Source organism: Silurus meridionalis, chromosome 13 (assembly GCF_014805685.1).
Source record: "Silurus meridionalis isolate SWU-2019-XX chromosome 13, ASM1480568v1, whole genome shotgun sequence".
In the NCBI taxonomy this organism is placed as follows: domain Eukaryota; kingdom Metazoa; phylum Chordata; class Actinopteri; order Siluriformes; family Siluridae; genus Silurus; species Silurus meridionalis.
The window spans coordinates 16,149,241-16,169,620 of NC_060896.1; the positions used below are offsets into that span (position 1 = coordinate 16,149,241).

General features: G+C 40.0%; 1 protein-coding gene across 3 annotated transcripts in view; it reads left to right on the top strand.

Annotated features, from left to right (window-relative positions):
* slco3a1a (solute carrier organic anion transporter family member 3A1a) overlaps positions 1-20,157 on the top strand; it is a 67,492-nt gene extending 47,335 nt beyond the window's left edge. The window contains exons 3-10 of one of the 3 annotated variants that reach the window (XM_046864499.1): positions 3,686-3,784; positions 6,326-6,460; positions 11,773-11,937; positions 12,069-12,267; positions 15,441-15,609; positions 17,292-17,473; positions 19,402-19,466; positions 19,586-20,157. In XM_046864499.1, the coding sequence (XP_046720455.1) occupies positions 3,686-3,784; positions 6,326-6,460; positions 11,773-11,937; positions 12,069-12,267; positions 15,441-15,609; positions 17,292-17,473; positions 19,402-19,466; positions 19,586-19,965 (1,394 nt within the window). In that variant the 3' untranslated portion in view covers positions 19,966-20,157. Of the gene's footprint in view, positions 1-3,685; positions 3,785-6,199; positions 6,461-11,772; positions 11,938-12,068; positions 12,268-15,440; positions 15,610-17,291; positions 17,474-19,401; positions 19,467-19,585 lie in introns of all 3 variants that reach the window. The other 2 variants (XM_046864496.1, XM_046864497.1) reach the window with 2 other exon arrangements.
* The last annotated feature ends 223 nt before the right edge of the window (positions 20,158-20,380 follow it).

Consider the following 20,380-nt stretch of genomic DNA (forward strand, 5'->3'; position numbering starts at 1 on the left):
GATTTATGTTCGTTTCCGCGTGATGAGAAAAATGTCAAAACCATCGTGTTTGTCGATCCCAGAGGGTTAATTGTGTACATCATGGCGGATTTCTGTGCTGATTTGGGACTTGGCGCATCAGTAAAATATTAATAAATTTTATCTGAGCAAAGAAAAGACATTGTGAAGAAACGTGTATTGCGCTGAAGGTTTTAATTTCTTTAATATTTTATTAAAAATGGTCGAACAGAAATGCACGCTGCATTAATCGCATAATTAAACCACTGCCGTTAAAATGAATTTGCATTTTGACAGCCTTAATTGATATTAATACAAATAAGCAAATAAGACCTGGGCTGAGGCTGCCGTCAGTCAGAGCTTGCATGGATGACCTCACAACTCTCACCACAACCAAGGTTTGCACTGTACGGCTATTAAGTAAGCTCCAGGGCAACATCGAGCGGGCTCGCATGAAGATCAAGCCGAGCAAGTCCAGGAGCATTTCCATCATCAAGGGAAAGCTGTCAGACCACCGGTTCCACATCGGCAAGGAACCCATCCCAACTGTCTCAGGTAAGCCAGAGAAGAGTCTAGGTCGGTGGTAGGATGCCTCCCTTAAAGACAAAGAGCAAGTAGAGCAGCTTAGGAAGGAGGTAGTGGCCTGGAGAACATCGACAGAACCCTGCCTCCTGGCAAGCTAAAGCTCTGGTGCATGCAGTATGGACTACTTCCACGTCTCCTATGGCCACTAACCCTCTACGAAGTCCCACTCTCAAAGGTGGAAAAGCTGGAGAGACTGGTCGGCTCATACGTAAGGAAGTGGCTTGGCCTTCCCAGGTGCCTCAGCAGTATTGGACTTTATGGCAAAGGGATACTACACCTGCCCATTTCCAGTCTGGTAGAGGAGTACAAGTGTGCCAAAGTCAGACTGGAGATGATGCTACTGGATTCAAGTGATCCATTTGTAGCCCAAGCGGCCCCCATCTTGGTCACCGGAAGGAAGTGGACCCCGATGGCTGCAACTGAGCAGGCAAAGGCAGCACTCAGACACAAGGACATCGTGGGCCGAGTGCAGGAGGGGAGGAGTGGTCTTGGACTTGGGGCCAGTACACCAGTGTGGAGCAAGGCCTCTCCATCTCAGAGACGCAAGATGGTGGTCCAGGAGGTACGGCGGGAGGAGGAAGCAAGAAGGTGTGCCCAGGCAGTGGCACAGGCAAAGCAAGGGCAGTGGATGGCATGGGAAGGAGTGGAGAAAAGGAAGATCTCCTGGAAAGAGCTGTGGGAAATGGAGACATTCAGGTCAAGCTTTACCATCCGGGCTGCCTATGATGTCTTGCCTTCTCCCGCAAACCTAAGCCAATGGTATGCTGAGGACCCCACGTGCCCTCTATGCCCAAGTCTAGCAACACTGAAGCACATCTTAGTGGGATGCAAGACCAGCCTCACCTAAGGGCGTTACACCCGGCGGCACAACCAGGTGCTGAAGTGTCTTGCTGCAGTGTTGGAAAATCGACGGACAAATGTGAATGCCCTTCCTCTCCCATCATCCCAGTGGCAGCCAACACCATTTGTTCGGGAGGGTGAGGGTCAAGCCAACCTCACCACCATAAGATCAGACTATGGTCAGCTGAGTAGAGCACGGGACTGGAAGCTACTGGCAGACTTGAATAAGAAACTATGCTTCCCAGCTGAAATTGCAGCCACCAACCTGCGACCAGACCTTGTTCTGTGGTCAGCCTCGCTCAGACTTGTCTACATCATCGAGCTCACCGTTCCCTGGGAGGGTGCAGTGGAGGAGGCCTATGAACGGAAATGGCTGAGGTACGCTGAGCTTGCAGCTGATGCACAACAACAAGGCTGGAATGTAAAGGTGCGCCCAGTGGAAGTAGGTTGCAGAGGGTTCGTAGCCACCACAACATCCAGGCTACTCAGGGAGATGGGAGTACGAGGAAAGGCCCACCAGCAGGCAGTCAAAGACCCCTCTGCAGCTGCGGAAAAGGGAAGCCAGTGGCTGTGGGTGAAGAGAAAAGACTCCGCCTGGGTCTTTAAGCGAGTTGATGGCATCTAGGGAGTGAACCTGGGACGCTGGGATTCACTGCTGAACCCTCTGGAGGTGTCGTGGGCCTATCAGCGAAACACCCAGGAAGGAGGGCGCCCACTTGACAACCCAAAGGGTGCCATCACTCAGTGGACCTTCCCACAGAGTCTTAGCGGTGCCTCAGTATACTGAGTTGAGAAGGAGCCACCTCAGGAGAAGGAAGGACTGAGGAGTAGTGTGGCAGAGGGTGCCACCACTGAATAGACCATCCCACAGAGTCTCATCGGTGCCACAAGTATGTATCAAGGGATATCAACATCAAGTCCTACACAACAGATCTTAATTTCTTTAATATTTTATTAAAAATGGTCGAACAGAAATGCACGCTGCATTAATCGCATGATAAAACCACTGCCGTTAAAATGGATTTGCATTTTGACAGCCTTAATTGATATAAATACAAAACAAATTTCACATTTTATTATCTAATGAATGTATCCAGGCTTAACATCCATCATATAGAACACAAGCAGAGAAAAGATGATGATGATCAGGTGATCAGGAATGTCTCTGTTCTCAGTCATGTTTACGCTGCTGACTCCCTCTGTCTCATCCACATTAACCGCAATCTTCTTGTTGCCTTCTGACTGCACATTGTTATCTTCATAAACTAGTCTATGTCTGTGGCATGTGAGAGCCAGGAAATAAGTGGCAGGTTAAAAAAGCCACGCAATGATAAGAAATAGGCTTTTTTTTTACATTTCTCAAGAATCACCGATTCTTCATGTTTTCTGTCAGAGTGTCTCGTCACCTTCCTGTTTGTTTGAGACCTTCCAGCCCCTTGTTTCCCTCGTGGACTGCTTTCTCTTTTTAGCACCCACCAGCACGCCTTTTTCTTGCAGCCGACACGTCCTCCACCTGCCGCGATTAGTCCTCGTTCGGCGACTCTTACGCTTGTCTCTGTGTGTATGTGTGTGTCTCTTGGAGGTTGGTTTTCTCTTCGGACTGAAACAGAGCACACTGATTAGTCTCATTAGCTGCAGGTTTTTCTAACTGCTCGTTCCATCCGGCTCCACCCTCCACTCTCTCACCGCTGGTACACTAATGTTCACAACTAACCTGACAGAGTAGGTTTGTCTAAAAAGAATTTGCCACTGTGGTATATCTGCTTTGTTTCTGGAACCAGATTTATGGAAATTGAGCTTACTGAGGCCAAAAACCCAACTAAATGTTGGCTTCCCAGAATTTAGCAACCTTAAACAGGTTTCCCAGTTTGCCACATATTACTATCAGCATACTACATTTTATTTTAGTTTTGTGTTATATGTTAGCTCACAATTATCATTTGTCTGTTTATGGTTATAGGTATAATAATCTACTGTGTCTGTTGATTTCTTTTTGTCCCAGAAAACAGCCTTCATTTAGAATTTTATAAACTATTCCCAGTTCATCCTTTATGTACAAAAATTAACAATAAATTATCAGTTGATTAATACCTTGAAAAAAATGTAAGGGAACTGTGTAAAATATGATTATTATTCAATATCAAATGTTTTGTTTTTTATGCTCTGATAGTTTGATTGTGTAATTTTGATATTTTACAATTGACCATTGAATTACAAATTTTATCCTTCAGCTGTTACAATTGTGCTGATTTTCCTTTTGCAGGTATTTTATTCTCAACCTTGGTTTTTGGACCTGCTTGTGGCTTCATCCTTGGTTCCATTTGCACCAAATTTTATGTGGATGCTGTCTTTGTTGATACCAGTGAGTTTTGATTCATTACCATTTCTGTTTTTATTAACACAATGCATTATATATGTAATCTGTTTTGTGCTTCCAGTATAAGGTTGTTTATCTATTTTTAGTTTAGGCTTAAAATTTAAATAAATATGATGTCCACTACAATTCTGGAAAAAGTGGAAAAATTCCAACACAGACAGCATAGCATGTAAATGACCCTTTACAATGGTAGGAAGATTGTATCGATGCCAAAAAATATCTCAACAATTAAAACATTTCAGATGTTGTTGTACATTCACTTCAGCATATTCCAGTAAATTATAGGAAAATAACTGCATTCAACCCAAATTCTTATTATCGTAATTTTTTTCTGTGCATAACCACAGGTTAGCCACAGATTAGACCCACCCCAATCCATCTGCAAAATTTCACAACATTTTCCTAGAATTATGTACCTTTGGTGCTTTGCCCCTAACAGCAAAAATTTCTTCTTCTTCTTTCGGCTTCTCCCATTAGCGGTCACCACAGCAGATCATCTGTCTCCATACCCCCCTGTCCTCCACATCTGCCTCTTTCAAACCAACTACCTGCATGTCTTCCCTCACCACATCCATAAACCACCTCCTTGGCCTTCCTCTTTTCCTCCTTCCAGGTGGCTCCATTTTCCTATTTACCCATGTCCCTCCTCTGCACATGTCCAAACCTTCTCAATCTCGTCCCCCTCGCCTTGTCTTCCAAACGTCCTACATGCGCTGTCCCTCTAATAAACTCATATCTAATCCCGTCCATCCTCGTCACTCCCACCGAAAACCTCAACACCTTCAGCTCTGCTACCTCCAGCTCCACCTCCTGCCTTTAATTCAATGCCACTGTCTCTAAACCATACATCACAGGTCTCACCACAGTCCTATAAACTTTCACAAATCTATCACAAATCACTCCTGCTATCACTCTTCTTCACCCTGCCTGCACTCTTGTCTTCACTTCTCTAATACACTCTCCATTACTTTGCACTGTTGACCCCAGGTACCTAAACTCATCCATGTTCACCACCTCTTCTCCCTGCAACTGTACCCCTCCACTGCCCTCCCTCTCATTTACACACACGTACTCTGTCTTACTCCTACTTTCATTCCCCTTCTCTCCAGCACGTACCTCCACCTCTCCAGGCTCTTCTCCACCTGCTCCCTACTCTCACCACAAATCACGATATCATCCGCAAACATCATAGTCCATGGAGACTCCTGTCTGACCTCGTCCGTCAACCTGTCCATTACCACTGCAACCAGGAAAAGGCTCAGAGCCGATCCTTGATGCAGTCCAACCTCCACCTTGAACCAGTAGGTCGTTCCTACTGAACACTTCACTGCTGTCACACTGTCCTCATACATGTCCTGCACCACCCTCACATACTTCTCTGACACACCACACTTCCTCATACAGTACCACAACTCATCTCTCCACCCTGTCGTACGCTTTCACTAAATTCACACACACACACAATGCGAACCCTTCTGAGCTACTCTATACTTCTCCATCAACATTCTCAATGCAATTCCGCATTTCTGCAGTAGTTACCCAATCATCCAGCACCTCTTCACCACCACCGAGCCCCTGTCTGACCTCTTCCATGAATCTCACACTACAGTCTTCCTCCTTCAGTTTCCACCATCTTATTCTTCTTTCATGCATTATTCTCCTCCTCTTATTCTTTACCTCCAAAACCATCCTACAGACCACCATCCGATTCTGTCTAGCCAACACCTTACAGTCTCCAATCTCCTTCGGGTTGCATCTCTTACACAGAACATATTCCACCTGTGTGCACCTTCCTCCATTCTAATATGTGCAACCCTAATGGCTGGGTTCCCTAACAGCAACAACAAAACAAAAAAATAGTAGTCTGTAACTTACTCTGGATAAATGCTGTTAATGTGTCCATTCACAACATTAAAGAAAGATAACTAGCTATTTCGTTCAGTAAATGTTGGCTTCGTACCATGTTTAAACAAATACTGTATACATAAAAGCTGTGGTGATTTAATAGAAACAAACCACTAACAATCTAGCAAACAAGCAGTACAAATTGAGAATACAAATTCTGCTCTTATGCAAAAACTGTAACCCTTTAGTTGGGTCTCTGGTTCCAAATAGGTATCTTATTTTGCCTGTGTAATGTTTTTCTTTTTTTTTTTCTTCTTTTTTGTGCATGTTGTCTATAGTATTCCAGTGCAAATAAGCACGTCCAGTTTCAACTTCTGCACCATTCTGACCAAAACCAGAAATGTCTGACAGTTTAAACCAGTTAGGGCAAGTAGTTAATGTAATGTTTTTTGAGTGTATTAAGTAAAATGGTTTAAAAGGCACCACTTTTTAACAACAATATTTTGCTTATTTTTTATTCCCCATATTATATGTGCAACAACACACTACCTTCAGCCAAGCTGGATATCACCGCAGATGACCCTCGCTGGATTGGAGCCTGGTGGGGAGGCTTCCTCCTCTGTGGGGCTTTACTTTTTTTCTCTGCTATCTTCATGTTTGGTTTCCCTTCATCTCTGTCAGAGCGATATGGTAACAGCAGAAATGAGAGTGACCATCCCATGCTGCCAGGATCTCAGAGTTATGAGCATCCAAAGCCAAGTAATGGTGTCCTGCACAACCATCAACCTGACAGCTCTTGCTTTGAGCAGCTTCGAGGTAGCTTACTATGTATACTAACAGACTATAATACGTCTAATATTTTAAATGTAAAAACCTTTTAATTTATAACTACCATTTAGGATTTCATCACCATGTCCAAATGTATTGTTTTTATGTAAAATAGTGCTTCAATATTATGCTACAGTATTTTGCTATATATGCAAGCACAGTGGATAAAACATCTACATGTCTGCACATTGCAGGGTTTTTATATATATACATATACATATATATATATATATATATATATATATATATATATATATATATATATATATATATATATATATATATATATACATACATACATACAGTGGAACCCGGTTATGTCGATTGCCTAGGGTTGCCCATCTAGATAACCGATGATCGAGATAAACGAAAATCAATATGGCGGCAATATATTAACGTGCTTGAAATTTCTTTATGTACATAATGTGCGTTAATAAATAAGAATGTGCATGCATGTGTTTTTGGAGGTTTTTTTTAAACAACAGCGTTGCCACGATTTGTTTGATGAAGGCATGCTATAAAAATGTACATGCAGTACATGTTTGTTAACTGTCAGGAATCCACCTGCCACACCCCCTTCGGGTTGCAGGTGCTTTCTCGGCCGCTTTCTCTGAAGCTCCCGGCTCTCTCAACGGCTGCACTTTTCTTCCCAAAGCGCATTGCGGATTCCCCCGATCCTGCCGTTGTTAATTCTATGCTTTTGCTGCTCATCCCACCTTCTCCCGTGTACTGTTCAGCTCCGCGCTTCTACTTTCGCCTCCCGTTCATCCCATAACATTTAACAACAAAAGGCATATGTGCACTAACTAACAGCAGAGATTCACCTGTATACAATACAACACCTGTAGCATCTGTAAGGCTTGATTTTTCTGCCACTTTCGCGAGTTCTTCTGCGGCTGCACAGTGCCGATCGAGATAACCAACGTTAAATGGTAAATTTTTCCCCCCTTGTGCTCGAGATATTAGGGTTCGGCAACATAAAAAAGTCGACATAACCGATAAAAAAATGCTTAGACAAAGCGAGAATTTGGCGGTTCCACCTCAAAAACGTCAACTTAATAGGGTTGTCGAGTTAACCGAGGTCGAGATAAGTGGGTTCCACTGTATATATAAAGAGAGAAATAACAGCATAAATATAAGACTTTTTACACCTTCAATGTAATATTCAAACAAACAAAAATCCAAAGAAAAAAAAGTCTTTAGGTCTTTGTGAATAAGTCACTATAAACATCAAGACTTTGGAATTCTATCCTAATCTTCTTTGGAAAAAATTTCAAGAGCCTTCAAATTGCGAAGTGGTTTCCTGTGTAAGGCTCTCTTTAGGTCATTCATAGTTTTTCGATGGGATTAAGCTCTGGGTTCTGGCTGGACCATTCCAGGACATTATGTTGCTATTTATGTCTATATATTTAAAAACCTTGCAATTTCTTAAGGGTTTGTAAAATCTTTAAATCTAATGTATATATACACACATACACACTCAACCCCATTTCCATAAAAGTGGGTAAAATGTAAATAAAAGCAGAATGCAAAACATAAATCATACTTTATTCACAGTAGAACACAGATTTAGGGAAATCAAACAAAGGAAATGTACCTTTTTAGGAAAAGAATATATATATTTTTGAATTTGATGTCTCCAACACATCTAGACTGATGCAAAGTGGCAAACTGTCCTCTATTCAAGCAAATTAAAATTATTATTATTAATTTTTTGGGGAATCTATGGATGCCACAGTCTCTGGACTAATGAGGAGAGGGACCAGCTGATCATCAGTGCTCAGTTCAAAAGCTTGCATATCTGATGGTAGGGGGTTTAGGAATTAGTGCCTTAGGAATAATGGGCAGCTTTCACATCTGGAAAGGCACCATCTATGCTAAAAGTTATATACAGGTTTTAGAGTAACACATGCTTTTATCCAGGCATCTTTTTTAGGAAAGGACTTGCATATTTCAGCATGACAATGCTAAACTGCATACTTCATCAATTACAACAGCATGGCCTCGTAGTAGAAGTTTCCAGGACCTGAACTGGCCTGCCTAAAGTCCCTTTCACCAATTAAAGAACAAGGACCACGAGTGTTGAGCAGGTAGAATCCTTTATTACTGTGGTCCCAAACCTTTCTTCACACCGCAGACCAGTTTCATACCAGACAATATTTTTACGGACCGGCCTTTAAGGTGTGGCGGATAAATACAACTAAATAAAATTATATGACCGGCATAAAAACTGGTATTTTCTAAATATAATAATAAACGTGAATCCACTGTGTTGATTTTTGTTCATTTTGCTCGCTTGGGGGTTTGAATTTAGCAGTAATGTATTATGTGTTAGCGGCCGGAGCCCCTTTAAGAAGGTAGCGGATAGAGGTAAGACATGTGACCGAGGCATCTTAACATACATCAAGAGTGAGTCATAGACAGATGTGGCAGAGAGAATCCGGTAATTTTCCAAACTAAAACATCATTCAGAATTAGATAATAAATAAAACGGAAATAATGTAAATTATGTATTCTTTTTGTGCGGCCCGGTACCAATTGACCCACGGTCCGTGGCTCGGGGGTTGGAGACCACTGCTTTATCAGACATAAATGGGACAACATTAGTCTCCTAAAACTAGCATCTGGTCTCCTAATTTTCCAGATGCATACAAACTGTTGTTAAAGGAAGAAGGGATGCTACACAGTGGCCCTGCCCCAACTTTTTTGAGATTTGTTTGCCATCAAATTTAAAATTACCTTACTTGGTACATTTCCTCAGTTTATTTTATATTTTGCATTAAATGTGCAAATAATTGCATTCTTTTTTATTTTTTTTATTTACATTTACTTTTTTCCCAACTTTTTGAAATTGAGGGGTTGTGTCTCAACCAGTCGATAGAATGTCCTAGCACCATGTAGCCTTTTTTGGTAAATGTAATAAAATCTTCCTGGTTTTGATGCTGTAGTTTCATATTATTAAAAACAGCCTAGACATTGTTAATGACTATTATAGTATGAAAACAATGATTTCTTAATAGAATATCTACATAAAGAGGACATTAGGACAGTTGTTTTATTAGTTATAATTAGTTTAATATAATATTATATTATTAGTTATATTATAGTTATATAATTATGTATTTAGTCATTATAAGTTTTGTGGTAGATAATCCAGGTTTATTACGTTCAAAGGCTACTTTCTACAGCTGAAAACCAGTGTTCTCACATCAACTTTTTTGAATACCAGTCTCACTGTCAACAATGAGGAGGTGATTTCAAAATGTTAGCCTTCTGTATTTGTTTACAAACATCATATATGAGGCTATTTGAAAAAAATAGAATAAATAGAAAAAAATATATTTATATCTACCACAGTAGACAGAGGAAGACTAAGAAAAATTAGTTATAGGCAGACAAATCTGATGTGTATGGAACACAAAGAAGTTTTGAAGAGAAAATTTCTAGAGAAGTGCTTGATGTGTACTGTCATGCCTGGTGGAGGAAAGGTGATGGCATGTGGTTGCTTTGGTGTTGCTAAAGATGGATATTTATTTACAATAAATGAAATCTTAAATATGTATATTTAATAAATATGAAACTTGGAGGTTTGTGCTGGAGAGAAGGGGAATGAAAGTCAGTAAGAGTAAGACAGAGTACATGTGTGTGAATGAGATGGAGGGCAGTGGAGGGGTGTGGTTGCAGGGTGGAGTGGGTGGAGAGGGTGGAGAAGAGTGATAGCAGGAGTGATTTGTCATAGAAGAGTATCTTTGAGAGTGAAGGGGGAAAGTTTATAGGACTGTAGTGAGACCTGAGATGTTGTAAGGTTTAGAGACAGTGGCATTGAGTAAAAGACATGAAGTGGAGCTGGAGGAAGCAGAGCTGGAGATGTTGAGGTTTTCGTTGGGAGTAACGAGGATGGATACGATTAGAAATTAGTTTATTAGAGGGACAGCACATTTGGGACGTTTTGGAGACAAGGTGAGGAAGGCACAATTGAGATGGTTTGGACATGTGCAGAGGAGGGACATGTGGTATATCGGTAGGAGAATGCTGAGGATGGAGCCACCAGAAAGGAGGAAAAGTGGAAGACCAAGGAGGCGTTTTATGGATGTGGTGAGGGAAGACATGCAGGTAATTGGTTTGAAAGAGGCAGATGTAGAGGTATGGAGAGGGATGATCTGCTGTGGTGACCCATAATGGAAGAATGTGGAAAATTTTTGGTTCTTGGTTCCAGATGGGCTGTATTTAGAAATTACTAATCCTTTGGGGGTTTTTTGCAAATCAGTCTTAGAGTTTACAAAGAGGTTCCCTGGTGGTCTAGTGGTTAGGATGTGGTGCTCTCACCACTGCGACCTGGGTTCGATCCCCGGTCAGGGAACCAACCCCAGCCATTAGGGTTGCACAAGCCAGTGCATTCTTAGTGCTGGTCCCAAGCCCGGATAAATGGGAAGGGTTGTGTTAAGAAGGGCATCCAGCGTAAAAACGTGATCAGATCATGAATACGGATGATCGGCTGTGGCGACCCTTAATGGGAGAAGCCGAAAGAAAGTAGTCTTAGAGTTTAGAAAGAATGAGAAGGACGCAACAAGAAAAAGCAAATCATTTTTAGTATGTTTGTTTAGGCCAAATTACCTTGCTGATGAGAAGGTTCAGAGGAAAGTCAGACTGGTTAGAGCTGTGGTATGGTAACTGTAAGAGCAGCAAAAGAGAACAGCAAGGGACCAAATCAGGTTGCACTCCTGTGAGTCAATTACAGGAATTTAAGCTTGCAAAGACACAGGTTCACTAAAACTGAACAGTTGAAAAACATTAAAAAAAAAGGACAGGCAATGTGTACATTCCTCATTCCCCACAGTTTTGTAATTATCTCATACAGAGATTCGTTTTGACTAATATTGATATGATGAAATTGTTATTTATAGTTGAATAAATTGTATAATTGGATTAGATATGAAACTGTTTTACAAATGTTGGGAAATGATTGGCCTCCAAGAGAAATGTGCTAATTCTTACAAATTTTGATTAGATTATTTAGAAAACAGCAGATAAAGGTGCTGTTGGCTAAAGTTTTCATGATCTTTCTAGATAAAGACAATTATTTATACACAGGTGAGTATATTTGCATACAAGGGAAGGAGTTATCTGATTAACATGCTGCCTCTTTAACTTCCTTTAACTCTAACACAGTTCTGGAAAAATGTTGCTAGTTTCATTTCAAAGGATTTCCCCTTGTAGACGAGTGTAATTGAATAAAAACAGTATGTTAGATTAGCAATAAAGCTTGTATAATAACAACCACCTCCTCTCTGTCTGCTCAGTGATTCCCAAGGTGACTAAACACCTGCTGATGAACCCAGTCTTTACCTGTATTGTTCTTGCTGCCTGTATGGAGATTGCTGTAGTTGCTGGTTTTGCAGCCTTCTTGGGAAAGTACTTAGAGCAGCAGTTTAATCTTACAACCACCTCAGCCAATCAGCTTCTGGGTATGTCATGCATACCTTCCTCATATGGGCCATTTTGCATTCACTAGAATCTAAAAGTTCATACTGTCCTTATTAAAATGAGTTAAAATCAAATTATTATTATGGTTACTAAAGAACTTAACTTCTTTCAGGTATGACTGCCATCCCATGTGCTTGTCTGGGCATTTTTATGGGAGGTCTTTTGGTGAAAAAGCTGAATCTGTGTGCTCTGGGTGCTGTTCAGATGGCCATGTTGGTCAACCTGATTTCCACCGCCTGCTATGTCTCTTTCCTCTTCCTTGGCTGTGACACAGGCCCTGTTGCTGGTGTGACCATCACCTATGGCAATGAGTGAGCAATGACTAGTGCTTTATTTATTTTTCAGAAGTGTCTTTTTGTTTGCATCTATGCCAAGTATTAAAAGCTATAGAATTTGAAAACAATTAAAAAAATTTTTAAGCCTGCATTACATACAGTATCTCAAAAAGTGAGTACACCCCTCACATTTCAGTCAAATGGTGCCACGACCGCGTAGAGTGTAATTTAGATCCCATCCTGCCTGTACAGGTGGGTGCTCTGATGCCTCGGTTTGTAGGGAGCTCTAGTGGGCTGTGGCAGCAGGGTATGAGCTGGCATTGTCACTGCTGTAGTTCTCCCTGCTGTAACTGCCATTGCTGCTTCCTATAAAGGAAAGGAGAGAGAAAAGTTCCATTAGTTTGGAGCCAGACATTCTCCAACTCGCCGTCTTTCGTGGCTCCTTTTATACTCTTCATGTGACTCAGGGAGGGTGAAAAGTTGCCCCTCTCCTCATTTGGCTCCAGTCGTGCCTCATTGTGACGCTCCGCCCTCCTGTCATGTGCTCTTCACAACGCGGGTGCTGAAGTGGCCCTGTCCGTTCAGCATCCATCTGTTAGTTGTGTTTGGAGTGCTTGCCTGTTGCTGCGTGCAGGACGTTAGGCTGTCGTCACAATATATATAGGTCCATCTCAATAAATTAGAATATCATTAAGAAGTTGATTTATTTAAATAAAATAATTAAGTAAATACAAAAAGAGAAACGTATATTATATAGATTCATCACACACGGACTGAAATATTTTAAGTGTTTATTTCTTTTCATTTTGATGATTATGGCTTACTGCTAATTAAAATCCAAAATTAGGAAAATCTCAGAAAATTTGAATATTACTTAAGACCAAAAAAAAAAATAAATAAATAAATAATTAAACAAATGAATAAAAAGATTATTAACACAGAAATGTCGGACTACTAAAAGTATGAACATGTACAAAACTCATTACTCAGCCGGGGCTCCCTTTGCATGAATTACTGCAGCAATGCGGCGTGGCATGGAGGTCTGTGATTCTGCTGACGTGTTATGGAAGCCCAGATTGCTCTGATAGGGGCCTGAACCAGACACAATTTAAAGGCTAAGTACACTGCACCAGTGTGTGTGTGTGTGTGTGTGTGTGTTTATATATATATATACATACATACATACATACATACATACATACATACATACACATATACACAGTGGAACCCGGTTATGTCGATGTCCTAGGGGGTCGCCAAAAAGCATTGAGATAACCGATGATCGAGATAAACGAAAATCAATATGGCGGCAATATATTAACGTGCTTGAAATTTCTTTATGTACATGAGGTGCGTTAATAAATGAGAATGTGCATGCACGTGTTTTGGTGGTTTTTTTTTTACACAACAGCGTTGCCACGATTTGTTTGATGAAGGCATGCTATAAAAATACATACAGTACATGTTTGTTAACTGTCAGGAATCCACCTGCCACGCCGGTGCTTTCTTTGCCGCTTTCTCTGAAGCTCCTGGCTTCAATCGCCCACATATGGTGCTTGTTTAGCACTCATCACCAGCTCCTATTTAAACTTCCACACTCTCACTGTCCGTTATTGTTGGTATATGTTGGTTCACGACGGTCGTTGTTATCGCTCATGCGTATCCCGGTACGTGCCTTCCCACCGGCACTCTCAACGGCTGTGCTTTTCTCCTACCAAGCGCGGCTTTCGTCTCCCGTTCATCGCATAACATCTAACAACAAAAGGCATATGTGCACTAGCTAACAGCAGAGATTCACCAGTATACAATAAAACACCTGTAGCATCTGTAAGGCTTGATTTTTCCGCCACTTTCGCGAGTTCTTCTGCGGCTGCACAGTGCCGATCGACATAACTGACGTTAAATTGCAAATTTTTCCCCCCTTGTGCTCGAGACATTAGGGTTCGGCGACATAAAAAAGTCGACATAACCGATAAAAAAAATGCTTAGACAAAGCGAGAATTTGGCGGTTCAATATAACGTTAAAAGTAAATAATATTAGTGAATATTGGCTTTATTTTTGTTTTTACAGTAATATTTTCGGTTGTCCAGAACGAATTACCAAAGTTTCTGTTCATTCTTATGTGAAAATTCGTATCGGGATACGAACTTTTCAGGTTACGAATAAAGTACCGGGAACGAATTAAATTCATAACCCGAGGTTCCACTGTATATATATATTACATACATACATACACACACACACACACACACACACACATACACAAAAGAAAATATATATGTATACACGAATTAGGCCGAAGGGATGGATATTGAGAGAAGTCCAGATTTACTAAGTGACTGAATGTGCTGGAATTGAAGTGAGACTGTGCTGTGCTTGAACCTGTCCAAGAGCATGAATTACTGGAACCATGTCCTGTGGTCTGATGAGACTAAGATAAACTTGTTTGGTTCAGATGGTGTCCAGCACGTGTGGCAATAATGGTATGGGGCTGCATGAGTGCGGTTCATTGAGGGAAACATGGATTCCAACATATAATGTGACATTCTAAAACAGAACATGATGCATTCCCTTCAGAAAGTTGGCAGAGTGGAAATTTTCCAACATGATGACTCCAAACACAACGTCAAGATGGCAATTGTATTGCTGAAGAAGCTGAAGGTGAAGATAATTAAGTGGCCAAGTATGTCTCCAGAACTGAACCCTATTGAGCACCTGTGGGGCATCCCCAACTGGAAGATGGAGAAGAGCCATTTGTCTAACATCCAGCAGCTCCATGATCTCATTATGGAGGAGTGGAAGAGGATCCCAGCAACAACCTGTGCAGCTCTGGTGAATTCCATGCCCAGGAGGATTAAGCCAGTTCTAAATAAGAATAGTACTCACACAAAATATTGACACTTTGGACAGTTTTTACATGTTCACTTAGGGTGTACTCACTTTTGTTGCTAGCTATTTTGACAACAATGGCAATGGTTAAGTTATTTTTAAAGTACAGTAAATCTGTACTGCTATACAAGCTGCAGATTTCTTTTAAATATATACAAGTTTTATTTAAATAGTATTGTCAATTGAGAAGAAATACTAAAATGTTTGCTGAAATGAGAGGGGTCTACTCACTTTTGTGAGATACAGTGCATAAAAGCTCTGCTAATGTTTAATTATAAATTGTTTGTGTGTGTGTGTGTGTGTGTGTGTGTGTGTGTAGAACACTGCAGCCTGGCCAAACACCAGAGGCTCCATGCATTAATAACTGTAACTGTTACACATCATCAATTAGCCCTGTTTGTGGCTCAAATGGGGTAACGTACCTGTCTTCCTGCTTTGCTGGCTGCACCAGATCCATTAGCACTGGAGTGCCTCCTCGAATGGCTCAGGTTAATTATTATTCTTTCATATGCCTCACTTCCCTGTCCCTTCTCATCTTTTGGTACAGGAAGCCATCAAAAAAATAGGCTAAACTGAATGTATAACAATTTATCAGCAACTAAAATGTTTGTTTAGCTGAGGTCTTTAAAGTCTCACACATTAATAGTTTGTCTTAGAGACAAGTAACCTCCTATGCTCAGTATTATGTTATAGCCATTCCCTCATCAGCCTCTAATCTCTTTCTCACTTTTTCATGTTATCTCTCTGACTAAATCTACATAAAATAAGATTCTTACAAAGCTCTTACAACTGAGAGTCCCATAAATGTTAAATAAATAAATAAGCTTCCATAATGATAGTTTTTTTTAAATATTATTATTATTATTATATAGTATTTATTATTAATCTTACTTTATGTGGATTTTTCTCCATAGAAGTCCCTGTGTGTGAACAGATCAAATTAAAACATTTTATTGAGCTTATTAATATTAACCTTATATTTATATGATTACCAAGCTTGACCCTTTTTCCATAGATGCTTTTAAACAAGTTATGTTTGTTAAACTTCATATGTCATATGTTTAATCTGTAAAGTAATAAATGCCATTAAGCATGAGAAGTTCATAAAAAAAAGCTTAAGCAGTATATACTGGTGGCCACAGAATCATGGTCAAACATCAGCTGGAGGTGAGATGCATGGAAGGTGAATGGAATTAGCAGATTCCGCGTGCTAATTCTAAACTGCGTTTTATTGCCTCCAGTCTACTTCTGTCTCTGCGCTTTCAGTGTTTCCCTTAACCAGTGAAAGAGAGAAAGTGACTGAGAGATAGTTAGGTGATGAGACGTACACCCACACACAACCACACACATACCTGGATTGTGAACTTGAGCCTAAAAAATAATTTCCTGTTGTCATATTTTGTTCTTTATCTGAAAGTCCATTGAAAGTGAAGACTAAAGAAATTGAGCTTAGGGTTAATATTATGCCTGGCTTTTAATGTCTCTTTACATCCACAAAAAACACAGGGGTAAAACATGAGCTTCAGAAGGATATAGAGAGTGATAACAGAGATACCAAACCCAATACCATATGCTCCTTGATGCCTGCTCCTTCATGCAGCCCGAGGTCCTATGGGCACACCAGCAGCTGTTGCAGAATAGAAAATCTCTAGCTGTTTGCTTTGCCACTGTGTCATTTATGATGCTTAGATTGCCCGCACTTCCAAAAGTATGTCTGGAGCTTTCTTTTATGCAGCAGCTATGCGGAAATTTCTGGAAGAGGAATGTGCTTTGTGACTGATCCTATAGCTTGATTCCCAACAATTAAAAAGCCCACTGCTACCCTAGTCTTCCCTAATACCGTTGCATACTGGGGTTCTAAAATATTATTCAACACTTTGCCTAGAAGAGATGCTATGCATGTTTGTGCATTTTTTGTTATTTTTGCAAGAGTACTAAGGGTTTGCAAATAGTTGAATTATGGGTAGTATTTACATGTTTTTATTGTAATGCAGAAACAAATAATTTTCTAAATTATTTGAACATATTTACATTTAATCACCGCATTATCTGTGTAAAGCTGCTTTGAGACAAAGTTCATTGTTAAAAGCGCTATACAAATAAAAATGAATTGAATTGAATTGAATTGAATTAAATAACTTTTGGAGCAATATTTCCATTTTCCCTTTAGCCCATGCAGAATTTGACAGGATGTACTTGCATTTCTGGTGATGGCATACCCTCCACAGTTGTGCCAGGAAAATGCCCAAGTCCTGGGTGCCAGGAGGCTTTTCTCATTTTCCTGTGTGTGATATGTGCCTGCAGCATGATAGGAGCCATGGCTCAGACACCCTCAGTCATCATTCTCATCAGGTAACTCAGTGTGACCTGTGTAGAGATTTTTTCTATTTTTATTTGAGTTAATAGAGATCTGCTTAACTGTTTGATATATGTTTGTTATTCATTTGATACTTGAATATTAACAGATTTTAATTTGCATTATAATCTAAAATATGTTTAGTTTAATGTAATTTTGCCCTTAAAGGTTTTAAACTTCATACCTCTTCAGCATTCAAAAATGCATCTGCCAAAAAAGAATAAATAAATGATTATTTCTCCTTTTCCAAGACATAAACCCATTAACTCTGTACTTAGTTGTTATTTACAGTGGGGAAAATAAGTATTTAACACATCAGCATTTTTATCAGTAAGGGGATTTCTATTGACAAAATTTCCACCAGATGTAGACATCAAGCCAAATATTGAATTCATACAAAGAAATCTGAACATTTAAGTATACAAGTTGAGTCATAATAAATAAAGTGAAATAACACAGGGAATAAGTATTGAACACACTTTATTTAATACTTTGTAGAAAAGCCTTTGTTGGTGATTACAGCTTCTAGACACCTCTTGTATGGAGAGACCAGTCGTCTGCATTGCTCAGGAGTGATTCTGGCCTATTCTTCCACAGAAATGGTCTTTAAATCTTGAAGGTTCCTTGGGCCTCTTTTATGAACTTTGTTCTTCAGTTCTCTCCATAGATTTTCTATGGGATTTAGGTCAGGTGATTGACTGGGCCATTCAAGCAACTTGATTTTCTTTCTTTGAAACCACTTCATTGTTTCCTTGGCCTTGTGTTTGGGCTCATTGTCTTGCTGAAATGTCCACCCTCTTTTCATTTTCATCTTTCTGGTAGATGGCAGCAGATTTTTATTCAGAATGTCCCGGTACATTTCTCCATTCATCCTGCCTTCAATAATATGAAGTCTGCCAGTAACCCTTGCTGAAAAGCAGCCCCAAACCATGATGCTTCCCCCCGCAAACATAACTGTTGGTATGGTGTTCTTGGGGTGCTGAGCAGTGCCATTTCTTCTCCAAACATGGTATGTAGAATGACTGCCAAAAAGTTCAATTTTGCTTTCATCTGACCATACTATAGTCTCCCAATAATCCACAGGCTTCATCAAATGCTCTATCGCAACTTTAACCGAGCCTCAACATGCTTTTTGTTCAGCAATCAAGTCTTGCGTGGTGAGCGTGCATGGATGCCATGGTGGTTCAGTGCATTGCTTATAGTTTTCTTTGAAACAACAGTACCTGCTGATGTAAGGTCTTACTGAAGTTCTGCCCGAGTGGTTCTTGGCTCTTGAACTCTCCTGATTATTCTTTGGACTCCTCGGACAGGGATCTTACGTGGAGCACCTGATCGTGGCTGTTTTATGGTGAACTGATGCTTTTTCCATTTTCGGATAATGGCCCCCACAGTGCTCACAGGAACATTCAGCATTCTGGAAATGCTCCTATAACCATTCTCATCAAAATGCTTTTCAACGATAAGATTACGAAGATCTTGAGAGAGTTCTTTGCTTTTACCCATGAAGTCTTTCCTGTGTGCCTCCTGGGTAATGAGAAGACTTTATAGGCCATCAGTTAGGACTAAAGCAGCTGATATCAATTAGTACTGATAGGGGGCAGGGTTTCTCTCTCAATGCTGACAGATTTCAGGTGATCTCCTGGCTTTCTATGCCATTTTGCAACTTGTTATCTTCATGTGTTCAATACTTATTCCCTGTGTCATTACACTTTATTTATTATGACTCAACTTTTATACTAAATGTTCTGGTTTCTTTGTATGAATTCAATATTTGGCTTAATGGCTACATCTGGTGGAAATTTTGTGTCAATAGTCCACTTAGAAATCCCCTTACTGATAAAAATGCTGATGTATATGTAACTCGTAACTGTATATGTAACTTCCATCAAATTCCTAAAATGTTTTTCTGTTTTTGTCTTTTTAGGACTGTCAGCCCAGAGTTGAAGTCATATGCACTCGGAGTCCTTTTTCTCTTGTTGCGACTGTTGGGTATGATGCATCCATATATCCACTTACAGCATTCAAGTTATGATTCTGTTGTGTAATGCTCCTAAAAATAACATTCATTTTAGCATTTAATTAAAATTGTAAATTATTCACAATTACAGAATATTACTTTACCACAGGATTCATCCCACCTCCTTTGATCTTCGGTATGGGGATTGACTCAACCTGCCTGTTCTGGAGCAGCGAGTGCAACACAAAGGGTGCATGTGTGCTATATGACAATGTAGCCTATCGACACCTTTATGTGAGCTTGGCCATTGTGCTAAAAATAATTGCCTTCCTGTTGTACACAACCACATGGCAGTGTTTACGCTGCAACTACAAGAAGTACATCAAGAATACTGAGGGATATGTCACATCCACTGAAATTTTCGCTTCTGACATAAATTTGGATAGTTTGGGTAAAGACATTAAGCGGACAAAATTTATATACAACCTGGAAGATCATGAGTGGTGTGAAAACATGGAATCTGTTTTATAATGGTATTCATTAATGCAAATGTGCATCTTACGTATATCTTGGGTTGCTTTTTTCTTTAGAGCATTTAATTTCTTTCTTCGACGGTGATGTGCTTTAGGCACCACTGGTCACTGTGGAAGACTGTTGCACTTTTATGTTCATTGTTCAGTTCTACTAATTTACAGTCAGTTCAATTAAAAATTTGAACATTGACATTGTACATTGTTATTATTATCTGTCTACCACAGTATACTGAAGTTGAGATTTATATGTGCCCCTTTATAATGGACTTTTTTAAGTCAATTTTTCAGTTAATTTCCCATATACTATGGTAGGCAGCTAAAATAGGTTTGTGTGATGAACATTTGAAACACAAAGTTTGAATCACCATGCCTTTGTTTCTTTTTCAAATTAATATTGAAAGTAGAAAAAGTAA